Source organism: Brachyhypopomus gauderio, chromosome 3 (genome assembly GCF_052324685.1).
Source record: "Brachyhypopomus gauderio isolate BG-103 chromosome 3, BGAUD_0.2, whole genome shotgun sequence".
NCBI lineage: Eukaryota > Metazoa > Chordata > Actinopteri > Gymnotiformes > Hypopomidae > Brachyhypopomus > Brachyhypopomus gauderio.
The window spans coordinates 40,866,753-40,883,468 of NC_135213.1; the positions used below are offsets into that span (position 1 = coordinate 40,866,753).

Here is a 16,716-nt window from a genome sequence, read left to right on the forward strand (position 1 = left end):
AGAGTGAGTTGTCCCGTAATTGTCATGAACATAAAGAGAGTGAGTTGTCCCGTAATTGTCATGAACATAAAGAGAGTGAGTTGTCCCGTAATTGTCATGAACATAAAGAGAGTGAGCTGTCCCGTAATTGTCATGAACATAAAGAGAGTGAGCTGTCCCGTAATTGTCATGAACATAAAGAGAGTGAGTTGTCCCGTAATTGTCATGAACATAAAGAGAGTGAGTTGTCCCGTAATTGTCATGAACATAAAGAGAGTGAGCTGTCCCGTAATTGTCATGAACATAAAGAGAGTGAGTTGTCCCGTAATTGTCATGAACATAAAGAGAGTGAGCTGTCCCGTAATTGTCATGAACATAAAGAGAGTGCGCTGTCCCGTAATTGTCATGAACATAGAGTGAGTTGTCCCGTAATTGTCATGAACATAAAGAGAGTGAGCTGTCCCGTAATTGTCATGAACATAAAGAGAGTGAGTTGTCCCGTAATTGTCATGAACATAGAGAGTGAGTTGTCCCGTAATTGTCATGAACATAAAGAGAGTGAGTTGTCCCGTAATTGTCATGAACATAAAGAGAGTGAGTTGTCCCGTAATTGTCATGAACATAAAGAGAGTGAGCTGTCCCGTAATTGTCATGAACATAAAGAGAGTGAGCTGTCCCGTAATTGTCATGAACATAAAGAGAGTGAGTTGTCCCGTAATTGTCATGAACATAAAGAGAGTGAGTTGTCCCGTAATTGTCATGAACATAAAGAGAGTGAGCTGTCCCGTAATTGTCATGAACATAAAGAGAGTGAGTTGTCCCGTAATTGTCATGAACATAAAGAGAGTGAGCTGTCCCGTAATTGTCATGAACATAAAGAGAGTGCGCTGTCCCGTAATTGTCATGAACATAGAGTGAGTTGTCCCGTAATTGTCATGAACATAAAGAGAGTGAGCTGTCCCGTAATTGTCATGAACATAAAGAGAGTGAGTTGTCCCGTAATTGTCATGAACATAGAGAGTGAGTTGTCCCGTAATTGTCATGAACATAAAGAGAGTGAGCTGTCCCGTAATTGTCATGAACATAAAGAGAGTGAGCTGTCCCGTAATTGTCCTGAACATAAAGAGAGTGAGTTGTCCCGTAATTGTCATGAACATAAAGAGAGTGAGTTGTCCCGTAATTGTCATGAACATAAAGAGAGTGAGCTGTCCCGTAATTGTCATGAACATAAAGAGAGTGAGCTGTCCCGTAATTGTCATGAACATAAAGAGAGTGAGTTGTCCCGTAATTGTCATGAACATAAAGAGAGTGATCTGTCCCGTAATTGTCATGAACATAAAGAGAGTGAGCTGTCCCGTAATTGTCATGAACATAAAGAGAGTGAGCTACTGTCCTCTCATCATGTTTGTTTCTTGTTTGTCATAATCTTCCTCATTAAAGAGGAGGCTGAAATGCATTTGAAAAATCTTGATACACTTATTAGAAACATGATCAGCAATTTTCTAAGGTCTTGCGTGATAAACCTCTTCCTGGGTCTATTGCTCTGTCCAAAGTGACACGCTCACAGACATGTTCCTCTCTTTCATCATTCCTCTCTCATCGTTTCCTCTCTCTTCCTCTTGATCTCTCTTCTACCAGATCTGCTTTGCCAGTCCTCGCTGGCTCGTCCTGCCAACCATTATACCACCTCTCCATGTGTAAAGCAGCGGGCACAGAATGGCCTCCCTGATCCACGGGCAGGTTTCAGTCTCCCAGCCCTCGCTGGCAGGCGGGCCACGCTGTGTCTGGGGCGGCGTGCGAACAGACAGACCGGCTCCCCGCCCGTCTCTCTCTTGGATTCCCAGAGCCACTGTGCATATGGCACTGGGCACAGACAGGCTCCCTCTCCCACGCCGCGGCCAGGTGGAGGCGTGTGTGGCATTTGCATATTCGCCCAGAATAGCCACATGGGGCGTGGCTGTGCTCCAGGCCACACCCACTTCAGACACACGAGGCCTGTTAGCTGCTGATGGGACTGAATAATCTTTTGGTGCTTTGGGCTTTTCAGGTGAAACGGATTCTATTAAAGGCTGCAGCTGTAGTTACAGCCACTGACACTGATATCCAACTAGCACATCGGATCTGATTGTGGGTTTCGTTTTATACGGCTTCAAGTGCAATGACAGCGCATGGACCGAATCTCCCATCTTTCATCTCCAACTCTTTTCATCCCCAGAATAAATGCTAATAAGCCCAACCGAGATGATACAGCCTCCTTCTTACGACTTCACCTTCCCTCCAGTGCTGCGTCCTGTTTATTCGACAAGCATCAGGCCCCGCCCTCCCAGTAATAGCCAATCTTCTACCACCTGAGAACTTGGGGGGCGGAGAGACTGCCAGGAAACCTTGTAGCCTTATTGCCTTCTTTCCCATGACTTCATTTATATTCTACACAGACACACCGCCATATTTTCCTCTGCTAGCTGTTTACCCAAATGCCGTTTGGAGAATCACTAGGCATGTGAGGGCCAGTACTCTTCATTTTCTTGTTGACTTTGTTTATGCACAAATCAGGGTTGCTTGTATAAAAGAAAGAATAAAAGAAAAAACATAAGCATAGGCATAAAGGTTTAAAGCAGTGGTTCCTAGACTTCTCATCTTTTCAATCTTCATGTTGGAAGTAATGTGAGCTGAATGACGTTAGAGAGTCCTTAAGGAGTCACAAGACATGGAGGTTGATCAACATGTTGATAGTCAGTGAAATGATTTTTTTTTTTTTTGCGAAAAAGTGAATTCATGTCCCATAATTTTCCTATAATGTTTATAAATAAGGTGCGTGAGGCAGTTTGCCAGTAGCTAAAAGGATAGTTGCAGGAGATGGACTGTACAAAAATGTTAGACATCCAAGATTTTATAAATGATATAAAAGTGTTTGTTATGTAAAAGTAACACTTAAAGACTTCAGTAAAGTACAATTGCAAATTTGATCAAATTGAAACAAGGACGTTTTTGTGTGTGGAAACAACCCTGAGCCACATGTACAGAAACAAAGTTGACTGAGAAAAGGAATTTCATATGGTGGCACTTTGTTAAAGGCTCACTACCGTGATAAATACTTTTACTGAACACTCTCCGCTGTGGTGGACCTTTTAACACGCTTACTTACGTGTGCGTCAGGGTGTTGCGCAGTGCGGTGCGTGAGAACCAACTCTGCAGACTGCTTCCTGTTTTGTACATTTTTAATGTGTAATACCTAATTAAGAGATTCAAATTGTAGTCATGCCATACCACAGTTAACAATTATTGTTACGTTACACATTTATTAAGCCTTAAATGAATGTGCGGATGCTGCAAGAAGTTATTCCAAAAATGAAATCATTATAGTTATTGATTTAACTGCAGTCTAAATTTCACTTATAAAGGTAATAGCTGATAGATGATCATTTGCTAATTGAATCAGGAGTATGGACAACACGAAGCTGTGTGATTAGCCTACATTTCTTGACTGGAAATTAGATTGTAAACATGCAAAATCAAGAATGGTGTCTGCCTTCCTCTGCATATTTAGCTCCTGCAAGCATGAGAAGCATATAAAATATAACAAACCCAGAACTCTTCATAAGATCTTAACTCATTCTGGCCTGAAATGTCATTCTTGTCCATATTAATTGGAATACTGTGTGTTTGAAATGTTGACAGTATTTCAAGACTAAATTTCCCTCTCATTTCTCCTAGTCTCATTATTTCTCTTCTCTAATTTCTTCTCATTCCTTTCTCCTTTCTCTTTATTTCTCCCTTCCTCTCTCTAATTTCTCACTTCTCCTCTCTCCACCAGTGTAACAATGACTACGTCCCAGTGTGTGGCTCCAACAATGAGAACTATGAAAATGAGTGTTTACTGCGGAGGGACGCTTGTAAACAGCAGAGTGAGATCATGGTGTTCTCCGAGGGGGCGTGTCCTCTGGGTAAGTCTGCTCCTTATGTGGGTGAGTGTGTGTGCGTCTGAGGGTGTGTGACCACTGTAACACTCCAGTCTGGCCTGCCCCCCATGCTACTCTGCTTTGTTTATGTGTGTGTGTGTGTGTGTGTGTGTGTGTGTGTGTGTGTGTGTGTGTGTGTGTGTGTGTGTGTGTGTGTGTGAGTGTGTGTGTGTGTGTGGTGTGTGTGTGTGTGTGTGTGTGTGTGTGTGTGTGTGTGAGTGTGTGTGTGTGTGTGTGTGTGTGTGTGTGGTGTGTGTGGTATGTGTGTGTGTGTGTGTGGGTGTAGGTGTGTGTGTGTGTGTGTGTGTGTGTGTGTGTATGTGTGAGTGTGTGTGTGTGTGTGTGTGTGTGTGTGTGTGTGTGTGTGTGTGTGTGTAGGTGTGTGTGTGAGTGTGTGTATGTGTGTGTGTGTGTGTGTGTGTGTGTGTGTGTGTGTGTGTGTGTGTGTGTGTGTGTGTGTGCGTGTGTGTGTGTGTGTGTTGCTATAACTCTGCTGTGCGATTCCCTCACTTCAATTCATGAGTCATATCGGAGGATAATTACTGAGCCCTCAGTGAGCTGAAGCAGGTGGAGCAGGAGATCTTGAGTCCTGCAGGAGATCTTGAGTCATGCAGGAGATCTTGAGTCCTGCAGTGTAGACGACCTCCACCTGCAGAGATGGTGGGCAGAGATCTGTAAAACATCTGTGCTTCATAACTAAGACTTATAATCATGCTGAAATAATTGTTTTTAAAAATGAGAAGTACATTAAGAAATTAAAAGTGTAGATAATTTCATGAATCAAGGTAGAAGGTTCATCTTATGATTTGCCCTCACTGCACAATTCCAGATCTAATAAATTTCTTAGGCGAGGTTTTTTTTCTTTCAGAGTTACTGAGTTGGCAGGTATTGATTTAGTTTTGACAAAAAATTGAACACCAACTAAATAAATGATGCATGAACCAAATCATGAATCAAATCATTAACCAAATCACGAACCAAATCACGAACCAAACCATGAACCAAATCATGAATCAAACCATGAACCAAACCATGAACCAAATCATGAATCAAATCATGAACCAAATCATGAATCAAATCATGAACCAAATCATGAATCAAACCATGAATCAAATCATGAACCAAACCATGAACCAAATCATGATCCAAACCATGAACCAAACCATGAACCAAACCATGAATCAAATCACGAACCAAATCATGAATCAAATCACGAACCAAATCATGAATCAATTCATGAACCAAATCATGAACCAAACCATGAACCAAATCATGATCCGAACCATGAACCAAATCATGAACCAAATCATGAATCAAATCATGAACCAAATCATGAATCAAATCATGAACCAAATCATGAACCAAATCATGAACCAAACAGTGAACTATTAGGAACAATTACAGACACAGACTGTGCAGATCTCTAAGTAGCCTAAAGGTATTTGAGGGTGTGTAAGGGTGTCCAAACAAGCAAAGTGGGTTGGCCTGTTGTTAAAGTAACATTTACTACTGAATGTCTACTAATTAAGTTCAGTATTTTAGCACAATCCTTTGTTGTCACTTTTGCATAAAAAGCATGCATTGAAAACTACTCTACCATGTCAAAATCATTACCTTGTCAATGTGGATTTAATTAACTGACCTGTGATTGGACAGCAGCGTGCAGAATGAGTTTTGGGTCTATAACCATATTGGCCTGACAGGCATCTTACAGCAACTGACGGGCATTTGAGTGAAACTGAGGCCCTGGGCATCAGATGATTTATTAAGATCTTGATTAATTATCTCCCTACAGAGAATCAAAGGCCAAACGTATTATGAAGGGAGGCGTTTAGCAGTATAAATGAAACTGTAAGTAAGAGTGGCACACTATATGGGTGAGGCACGTAGACTGGATTGATGTCTCTAATAGCAGACAGGAGTCCCTTTGTGGTGTAGTGCACATCCTCTTACAACTTCTATATCAGGATTACTGTCACTTTATTTCTTGGGAAATTAATTGTATATAGTCTACCATTTTACAAAAAGCAAAGAATAAATGTGTATCAGGCCAAGTGTGCAGTCCTATCACAGTACAGATAAAAGCTCCATAATTGGCCTCATCTTACTGGTTTGGCTCAATCTCAGTGTGGAAAATGTAGTGTATAATTGCATTGTTCAACAGCTGTGCTTTTATAGTAATTGATTGGTATAATTTAAAGCTAAAGGTGCATTAACTCTTCAATTATTGTGAAGAGACTAATTAATGATCTTAACTCCAGTCTTTCCTTGCTTTGCTTATTATTTTATGTATTTTATTATTTATTTTCCAACTGGTACCAAATATACAGTACAAAGTTGTTTGTGATTTTAAGTTAAACATTTCAAACTGAACTTTGAAGTGACAGAATAATTTCTTGGGTCATTCTTGCTATTTGAAGTACAGTTCACTTAAGTGTAAGTTTGCACTATTTGCATATTCTGAACTGCCTGTGTTTTTGTTTCATCTTCATTGTAATGAATTCTTGATGTTGGGCGAGTTTGAACCCACCACCCTGACGTCCCTGTGGGGGCCGATAAGGCCCCCGCGTAGCTGTGCACCTGAGAGGGTTGAGAATCTCTTCCTGTCAGAAGTGCCATTTTGAAGCTGCCAGACTACTGTATAATTCACCCTTCACTTCATGTCACGTACAGATAAGAGGAAAAGTGAAATCAATAGCAACAGTGAGCACGTCATGTCTTCCATTTTGATTGTTTCTTTTTCTTTGGAATGCTAGTGACTAATTGGATTTTGTGTGTGTGTGTGTGTGTGTGTGTGTGTGTGTGTGTGTGTGTGTGTGTGTTAAAGACGTGCTTATACAACAGTTCCATCCTCACAATCTCATTGGTTGAGAAGTTCTATCGGCAGAGTGATACAGTTTGGGTGTGAAAATTTCATGCTGTTATCATGAATATCAGCACGAGTTTTTCACACCAAAACTGTATCACATTGCTGACGCGTTGCTAAGTGACAACTAGCTGTATGCACTGTAACGACGGTGGTAGGGACGCACACACACCGCGTTAGAGAGAGCGAGGGAGAGGTGGAACCAAGTGCCACAAAAACAAAACAGAACTAAAAGGAGTGCCTGAATAACCGCGGACTACTCAACGCGTAAAAGAAACAAAGCGAAAACAAGGACGTCAGGGGAAGTAGCTGACTAATAGCAAAAAGGCTATATAAACAAAAAACCCTTCCCAAACAAACGGCAATGGGATAGGAATGTAACAGGTTGAGGAAAACTTGAGGGAGGTCAGTAGCGACGCAGGAGAGAACTCGAAAAAGACAGAGAATATAGATACGAGAGAGAGATGACGAGATACCTAAAGAGGCACACGCTGTAACAGAGAAAGAGAGAGGCTGAGAGCGTAACGGCATAACCAAAACGAATCAGCAATGATCTGTCTCCAAACGCTTCCTTATGAAGCCATGGCAACAGGTGAGACAGATCATTGCTGATTGCGCTGCTGGAGTCTAGGACTGGCTCGGGTGCCCCTAGCGGACGTAGATGGCACGGCATCCGAGCCAGCCCTGACAGAGCCCCCCCCTCTAGGCCCGAGACCCCGCGGGCCCAGAGCGACAGCCCTGTCACGACGGAAGTCACGAATGAGAGAGCGGTCGACAACCCGAGAGGCGGGGACCCAGGACCGTTCCTCGGGCCCGTAACCCGCCCAGTCAACTAGGTACTGGTCCCGACCACGGACACGACGGTGATCCAACAACCGAGAAACGGTGTACACCGGACCGCCGTCAACCATGCGGGGAGGCGGCGGGGCCGGAGCACGGGGCATATGACACAACACTGGGCGGAGACGCGAGACGTGGAACACCGGATGAACTCTCATGGAAGGAGGGAGCAGCAGCCGGTAAGAGACGGGATTGATCCGCCTGTCCACCTTGAACGGACCCAAGAACCGAGGGGCCAGCTTCTTGGTTCCGCCACGGACCGGCAGGTCCTTGGCGGAAAGCCAGACCCGCTGCCCGGGGCGGAAAGACAAAGCCGGAAGACGGTGCTTGTCAGCATTGCGACGGTAACCGGCCGAGGCCGACAGAAGGGCCCTACGGGCCTTACTCCACGCCAACCGGCACCGCCGCACCAAGGCACGAGCACCCGGAACCGCCACCTCGTCCTCCTGGTCAGCAAACATAGGAGGGGCGTAGCCATAAAGACACTCAAAAGGTGACATCCCGAGGGCGGAGTGCCATAGGGTGTTGTGGGCGTATTCGGCCCATAGGAGCTGGTCAGACCAGGAGGAGGGGTTGGAGGACGCCAGGCACCTGAGAGTCTGCTCCAGGTCCTGATTGGTCCTCTCGGTCTGACCGTTGGTCTGAGGATGGAAACCCGAGGACAGACTGGCCTTGGCGTTAAGCAGACCCAGAAAAGCCCCCCAAAACCGGCTGGTGAACTGCGGCCCACGATCGGAAACCACGTCGACGGGGAACCCAAAATGCCTGACAATGTGATGCAGGAAGAGCGATGCGGTCTCTTTGGCAGACGGGAGCTTGGGTAGGGCTACGAACCTAGCCACCTTGGAGAACCTGTCCACGATGACTAATATGGTAGTATTGCCACGTGAGGGTGGCAACCCCGTAACGAAGTCCAAAGAGGCGTGAGTCCAGGGCCTGGATGGAATAGGCAGGGGGCGAAGAAGACCCGAGGGCTTGGAGTGGGTCGTTTTATTCTGAACGCACGTGACACAGGTCGACACGAAGTCGCTAACGTCCTTATCGATCCCCGGCCACCAAAACCGTCTACGGATAAGTTCCGCCGTACGACGAGACCCAGGGTGCGCAGCAAAGGGCGAGTTGTGACCCCAGTCCATGACCTTCTTTCGCAGGTTAGGGTGGACAAAGAGACGACCCGATGGCTCACCACCTGGGCCAGGGTCGGCCGCTAACGCCCGTTTAACGGCGGTCTCGACCTCCCATTGAATGGGCGCAACAATTTTGGAAATGGGAATGACCGTACCGGGCTCGGTGGAGTCGGGGGGTGTCTCCCATTGACGAGAGAGAGCATCGGGCTTAACGTTTTTAGTCCCTGGGCGATAGGAGAGGGTGAACTCGAAGCGCCCAAAGAAAAGTGACCACCTGGCCTGACGGGGATTGAGCCTTTTGGCTTGCTGGAGGTAGGCCAAGTTCTTGTGGTCGGTCCATACAAGAAACGGGTGTTTGGCCCCCTCCAGCCAATGCCGCCATTCTTCCAGGGCTAGCTTAACGGCCAAGAGTTCCTTATCACCCACATCGTAGTTACGCTCGGCAGGAGACATACGATGTGAGTAATAAGCACAAGGGTGGAGCTTAAGCGGCGTACCTGTCCTCTGGGACAGGACGGCCCCAACCCCGTAGTCAGACGCATCGACTTCCACCACAAACGGTAGGTCGGGGTTAGGCATGCACAGCACAGGTGCCGAGGTAAACCGCTCCTTGAGTTTATCAAAAGCCTCCTGGGCCGCAGGAGACCAGACAAAGGGACCTGGGGTTTTTTTAGTAAGCGCAATGAGGGGACCAGCCAGAGTGCTGTAGTTCTTTATAAAGCGACGGTAGAAATTAGCGAACCCCAAGAACCGTTGGACCAAACGAAGTGACGTGGGAGTGGGCCATTCAGCGACCGCTCGGACTTTAGCAGGGTCCATGGCAAGAGCGTTTTGGGCTATTCTGTAGCCCAGAAAGGCTACTTCCTGGACGTGGAAAAGGGATTTTTCCAATTTAACGAACAGGTGGTTCTCCAACAGAAGTTGGAGAACCCTCCTGACGTGTTTGACGTGCTCCGACCGTGAACGGCTATAAATGAGGATGTCGTCAAGGTACACGAAGGCGTACCGGTCGAGAGCCTCACGCAAAACCTCATTGATAAGTCTCTGGAAGACAGCCGGAGCGTTCATCAGACCAAACGGCATCACAAGGTACTCGTAGTGACCCGATGGTGTGATGAAGGCCGTCTTCCACTCATCCCCCTCTCTGACCCTCACAAGATTGTAGGCACTCCGAAGGTCTAGTTTAGAGAAGATGGTGGCTTGTTGGAGTGCCTCAAAGGCCGTTGACATAAGCGGCAGGGGGTGACGGTCTTTGACTGTGATCTTATTGAGACCCCTGTAATCAATGCACGGCCTCAACCCACCATCTTTCTTGCCGACAAAGAAAAAACCAGCACCGGCTGGAGACGTGGAGGGCCGTATGAACCCGGCGGCCAACGCCTCCTGGATGTACGTCTCCATGGCTCTTCGCTCGGGGGCGGCCAAAGAGAAGAGACGACCCCTAGGAGGACTAGACCCGGGAAGTAGGTCAATGGCGATGTCGTAAGACCTGTGAGGCGGAAGAAAACTGGCCTTCTTTTTGCTGAACACCGCCTGGAGGTCGTGGTAATCAGCAGGTACGGAGGACAGGTCAACGGTCTCGGCCGACTTTTCAGCAGACGAAGCACGGAGGCTCTTACGACATGTGTGTTTGCACATAGCACCCCAAGACCCGATACTGCGCGAGAGCCAGTCTATGTCAGGGTTGTGTCGTTGGAGCCATGGAAACCCTAGTATGAGCGGCATGTGTGGGGCGCTGATGACGTATAGGGTGATTAACTCAAAGTGCTCCCCGACGTGCATCTCCAGCGGTATAGTTTGGTGGTCGATACCGCCGGAGGTGAGGGCGCGGCCGTCCACCGCGGCGACAGCGAGGGGTTTGTCAAGGCGAACCAGAGGGATTTGTAGTTCCTGAGCTAAAGAGCTGTCGATAAAACTAGCCGCGGCACCAGAATCAACAAAAGCCATAAGGCGCTTTTCCTGTGATTTATGCCACGATAACGAAACGTGGATGGACAGACCGGTAGTGGGAGGACTTGTATTACGACCCGCCAGAGCCTTCCCGTCTACTGGTGGGTCGTGTCTTTTCCCTGCAGCTCGGGGCATTTAGTACGTTGGTGTCCCCCGCCCCCGCAGTACAGACACCGCCCCTCCTGTAAACGCGCCTGTCTTTCCTGCCGTGACAGGCGTGTATGACCGAGCTGCATGGGTTGCGGCTCACTACTGGGATTAAAGGTTTCATCGGGCTGCACGACGTCAGGCATACGGGGTGTCTCGCGATGGTAATGCTTCTTGGTGTTTTTGCGCTCGCGTTGGCGGTTATCGAGCCGTACCGTCAGGCTGATCAGTGTTTCTAGATCAGACGGAGGGTCACGGAGAGCTAGTTCGTCCTTCAACTCCTCCGTTAGCCCTTCCTGAAACACGGACATGAGGGAGCCCGAACCCCAACCGCTTTCAGCCGCCAACGTGCGAAACTCTATGGAGTACTCTGCTACGGACCGCTTTCCCTGCTTGAGACGCAGAAGCCGCTGACCGACAACCCCGCCCGACGAGGGATGGTAGAAGGCTCCTTTCATGGCACGGGAGAAGCTATCGTAAGTAGCACATACTTCGCTCTGTTTTTCCCATACGGGGGTTGCCCAAGCCAGGGCTTTATCAGTGAGTAGGGCTATTACGTATGCTATCTTCGCGCGCTCGGTAGGGAAGCGTAGTGGTTGTTGTTCGAACACAAGCGAACACTGTAGTAAAAAACCCCTACACCCTTCGGGATCTCCTGAATAGCGAGCCGGGGCGGGGAGAGCAGGCTCGAGGTGCCGCGGAGCTGCTGCGGGTTCGGCTGGGCTTGCGGGAGGCGGATCCCGATGAGCGGGAGACGGGTTACTTAAAGCCCGTAGGGCAGTGGTCACGTTGTTGAGCTGATCCATGATCTGGCGGAGGACCTGGTCATGGCTGCCTAACAACTGACCCTGCTGGGAGAGGGCTGCCCTTAGTTCTGCTGCTTCGTTAGGAGCGGCTGGTTCCATGTTAAAGGCTGATTCGTTCTGTAACGACGGTGGTAGGGACGCACACACACCGCGTTAGAGAGAGCGAGGGAGAGGTGGAACCAAGTGCCACAAAAACAAAACAGAACTAAAAGGAGTGCCTGAATAACCGCGGACTACTCAACGCGTAAAAGAAACAAAGCGAAAACAAGGACGTCAGGGGAAGTAGCTGACTAATAGCAAAAAGGCTATATAAACAAAAAACCCTTCCCAAACAAACGGCAATGGGATAGGAATGTAACAGGTTGAGGAAAACTTGAGGGAGGTCAGTAGCGACGCAGGAGAGAACTCGAAAAAGACAGAGAATATAGATACGAGAGAGAGATGACGAGATACCTAAAGAGGCACACGCTGTAACAGAGAAAGAGAGAGGCTGAGAGCGTAACGGCATAACCAAAACGAATCAGCAATGATCTGTCTCCAAACGCTTCCTTATGAAGCCATGGCAACAGGTGAGACAGATCATTGCTGATTGCGCTGCTGGAGTCTAGGACTGGCTCGGGTGCCCCTAGCGGACGTAGATGGCACGGCATCCGAGCCAGCCCTGACATGCACCCTTCCCTTCGCTGTTTTGAGCATATACAAAATGGGGAAATTAATACAATGGATGGATTTACAAGATATTTGACCTGCAGCCTATTTGATCCCCATCTGAAGCATGTGACTGCAGATTCTGCCATTACTTTGAAAACATTTAGGTCGACTGCTCTGTGTGCAGATTAAACACACTCAGGCCACCTGTGAAGTGATCTGGTCCATTAAGCAACTGTGGCACTATGAATTCATTGTTCCTTTCAGCATAGAATGTGTGAGCAGGTTTGGTGGCTGAGACAGGAACTTGTATCTCTTCTGAAATAAGACATGAGGTTACCAAGAATAGAACTTATGACCTCGCATCAGATTCGCCTATTTATAGTGGTGGTCACAAAGACAGATCCAAGATCAGAATTCAAACACTGAAATGTTGTACAGATACTGTGGCACTGGGGCTATCTGAGATGGATTTCTGATCCTTTCTTCTGTTCTGTAAATAACTGAAGGCTCAAATGGTTTTGAAGCTTGGCTTTATAAATGAGGCTGAACGATTTCACTCTCCCTGGAAAAGGAAATGTTTATTCTTAAACTGCAGCTGAACCCCAGATGAACTTGCCCTGAATGACCAGGACACAAATGGCCTGTTCTTCTGGGGCTGACGGACATTACTCTGACCTCAGTTTTGGGCAGTGAGGAACGGTTTTGTGTGTTACAGAGAGACAGATGTTTTGTACTTCTACTACTGCTGAGTCAGACTCCATTAAAGAGCACCGAAATGGTCCAGAGTTCTCCAGGCATACTCAGGGAGTGTTGATATATATATATATATATATATATATATATATATATAAAGAGAAAGAAAGATAGAGAGAGAAAGAGAAAGATAGGGCGAGAAAGAGTGAATTAAGTCAGGAAAATTAGTTGAAAATTTTTTTTGAATAAAATTATACTTGGAAAAAAGTTCTAAGTATGTTTAGATATGTTTATATGTTTATGGGTGTGCAAATGTCTCTTGATATTTAGTGAATGAACAACACATGAAGGGAGCCAGTGGGTTAAGAAAATGACATCTCAAAGATAATAGCTACAAAATGGATGAATACGTGCATGTGGATGGTAGTAGGTCATTTGACTGCACAAACGAAAGAGAGAGATTTCAATATGTTAGATTATAATTTATTGTGTGTTTGTGTTCACGTGTCTGTGTTGTGTGAGGCAGGTGAGGGTCATAATTCAGTACCAGCTGGGTGTTGTTTCACATCAGTGAGTGAACATGTTCTTGTCTCCTTTATATGTTCCAGGGGTGAAAAGTAATTTAGTGATACAAGCGTCAGAATTGGAGAGGGGTTTGTCTTTGTCTCTATTGGGGTAGAATGGCTGTAGCTTTCTCGTCTCTCTCCTCCTTTTCTTCTCTCCCTCTCTTTCCTCTACCCTCATCACTTCTCATCTCCTCTTCCTTCCTCCCTCTCTACTCCTTTAACTCTCCTCTCCTCCTCCTCTTCACCACTCCCCGTCTCCCACTCCTCTCCTCTCTCCTCCTCCTCTTCACCACTCCGTCTCCCGCTCCTCTCCTCTCTCCTCTTTTCCTGTTCCTTCATCTCCTCTTTACTTTCTTCTTTCCTTTCCTTCATCTTTCTACTTTTGTTGGCCTGTCATTTATTGTATCTTTAACTCATTCATTTTTCGCTTTCATGATATCAGATCAAATTAGTGTGAGATTAATAATGCATTTACATTAATCGCTTGCACATGATTGATCTGGTGATTGTTTTATGGAGGATGGAGGAGGAAGGATGATATTATAACGCCCTCTCAGTTTGAAAACAAATCCATAATAATAATCCGTTTTTGTGTTCCATGTTCAGAGTCAATTTTTTCATTTAAAATTTGGATTGATTTCCTCTATCATATTTCAAAATTATTTATTTCATTTTTTCATCCTTTATGACAAGAATACATTTCAAAACTGCGGTTTTAGCTGTCATGCAGTACGCTGAAATATGACACTTTTGATCCCGGCCCAAATACGGCAGAAGGTTTGTTTGGTTCACTTGGGTTTACAGCACTCCTATCACCTACATGTTCACACAAATCAATCCCAAAGACACAGAGGGAGGGAGAGAGAGAGAGAAACAGAGAGAAAAAATGAGAACAAGAGAGAGAAGACCAAATCAGGAAGAGAAAGAAAGTGTGCAAGAGAGAGAGAGAGAGCACAGAATGTGTGCCAGAGAGAGAGAGAGAGAGAGAGAGACCACAACATGGAAGTGGAAAGAGGAAAATACTGAGAAAACATAAAATATATTTTTTACATCTATTACCATAAATATTAATTCAATATTTAATATATGATTCTATACACAAAATTGATGCATTAATAAAAATAGATGCATTCTTTAGCTAAGAGAAGATCAGAGATCCGTGTTCAGGTTTGCCTGTGACTGGTAAACTGTCTGTTCTACTGAGAGAAAGCTGAGATGGACACCGTAGCAGTTACGTTTGCTTCAGCCCTGCATCACTGAGCCTTCTTCTTCAACCTCTTCATTTTCAAGGTGGCCTTCTTGAACTCAAGGTCAAAAATGACCCACCTTCACTGAGCCCCAAATGGATTATATTCATTGCATTTTACTTAGTTTTCAGTACATTTTACTTAATTCTTTACTCAATTTTTGTGACGGGTAGGGTGAGCGAAAATAAATGGAAGCGATCACGCCAAGTCTCAGGGAAATAGGATGGTTTAATATGTAAAGTGCGCAAACCAAAACCCGTGAACTGATCCGAATGAAGTATATAATAACCAGCGGTCAACTGGTACAAAGACAAGACATATATAGACGAACAAACGACCCTCAGGTGAGACGGATCGCGGGCTCCGCCCACCTGAGGGACGAACACAACACCACACCCACAGGACAAGCTGCTGCTGTAGACGGGGGCGACCAGTAGGGGGCCGCCGTACCGTGACAATTTTACATAACCGTATGCCTCAAAGTATTCAAAGTATTGTTATAACTAAATTATAATGTTTTTTTTTTACTCCAATGAAATTTATTGAATCAGAATCAGCTATAAGCATAAAGTGTAGTTTAATCTATAGACTTATGTTTAAGCTATAAATAGTCATGTCATTAAAATGCCTTCACAAGCATTGTGACATGAAAACAGTCCCTCACTCGCAGCAGCCCAAAGAAGGAACACGGCTTCTGGATCTGGGAACACCACCCTGGAGTAGATGACCTATATAAGTCAGTGGACTCTTCACCTGAAGCTCACTCATTATGATCAGGGCTGTATTCCTCATTATCTTCTTCTTCTGACATCTTACATTCTTCTATTTCGATCTTGTTCTTCCTGTATGCCCTCTGAGGTCAGCAGGCCAAGGACCTGTTGCCCATGACACCATGCACTCACAGTTTCAACAAAAAGAGAAAATGGAGTCTTGTTGCATGCACAATATTTTATAGAGCCATGACCACCACCTCGTTACCTAGCTCATGTGAGAAAATGACTTGGGTTATCCCCCGAGGAATATTTTTAATTCGATGAATTATAATTAGTGATGCAGTGTGTGACACGTTCTCTTCCTCACAGATTTTGAGAGTGAGTATTACAAGTTAATAAAATGTTTGTGTGTTATAAAGTGATAATGTATGTTGCAGCATGGAGCTGTGTCGATCACCCCCTCCGCATCACTGCAGTCCCCCCGGCAATGTCTCTTGTTTTGACTTTATTTCCTGGTTTCCTCTTGGTGTGCTTTTATTTAGGAATTTCCTTGTTGTGTGTGACTTCATGCCCCAACCTTGTAACTCCGCCCCCTCATCAGCTGTGTCCTGTTTGGTTCTTGATTTAGTCTGTGTGTTTAAGTCCTTTGTTTTTGTGTTTGTACGTACTTGTTGATCTTGCTCTCTATGGTTTGGTTCTTTAGCTGTAATGTTCCCCCAGTTCAATGTATTAGTATTTTCTGTCATACAGGTAGATAGATGTAGCAATCCCAAGTGATGGCAACATCAGAAACAAGGAACACAAAAGCTCAAGTATCAAGGGCTGAGAGAACAGCTAGAAACATGTTGGGGGTGAAGGAATCAGAGCTCTGACCCCCAAACTAGGAGAATGTGGCTCCATCAGATCCCAAGAATAGCCTCAGAGATGTTCCTCAGGAACAGTGCAGTCCTGGGAACAGCCAAGATACTGCAGACGATCCTCTAGCACCCAAACCTGCTGAATCGAGCAGATGATGGTGATGATGATCTTATCTTCTTCAGATCTTCTGATGTCCAGGAGCTGGGCTAATGAGGAGAACCCATCAGCAAGGGACGAGGATTCTGATGGGTGTGGGAAAGTGTTGCATGGAGGAATTATGTCTTCTCTGTTAATCCAGTATTGTACATAGATAG

General features: G+C 45.8%; 1 protein-coding gene across 2 annotated transcripts in view; it reads left to right on the forward strand.

The window, feature by feature from the left end:
- Nucleotides 1-16,716, forward strand: part of tmeff2a (transmembrane protein with EGF-like and two follistatin-like domains 2a) — a 93,270-nt gene that overhangs the window by 33,268 nt on the left and 43,286 nt on the right. For both annotated transcript variants that reach the window (XM_076998371.1, XM_076998370.1), the window contains exon 3: nt 3,794-3,923. In XM_076998371.1, the coding sequence (XP_076854486.1) occupies nt 3,794-3,923 (130 nt within the window). The remainder of the gene's footprint in view (nt 1-3,793; nt 3,924-16,716) is intronic.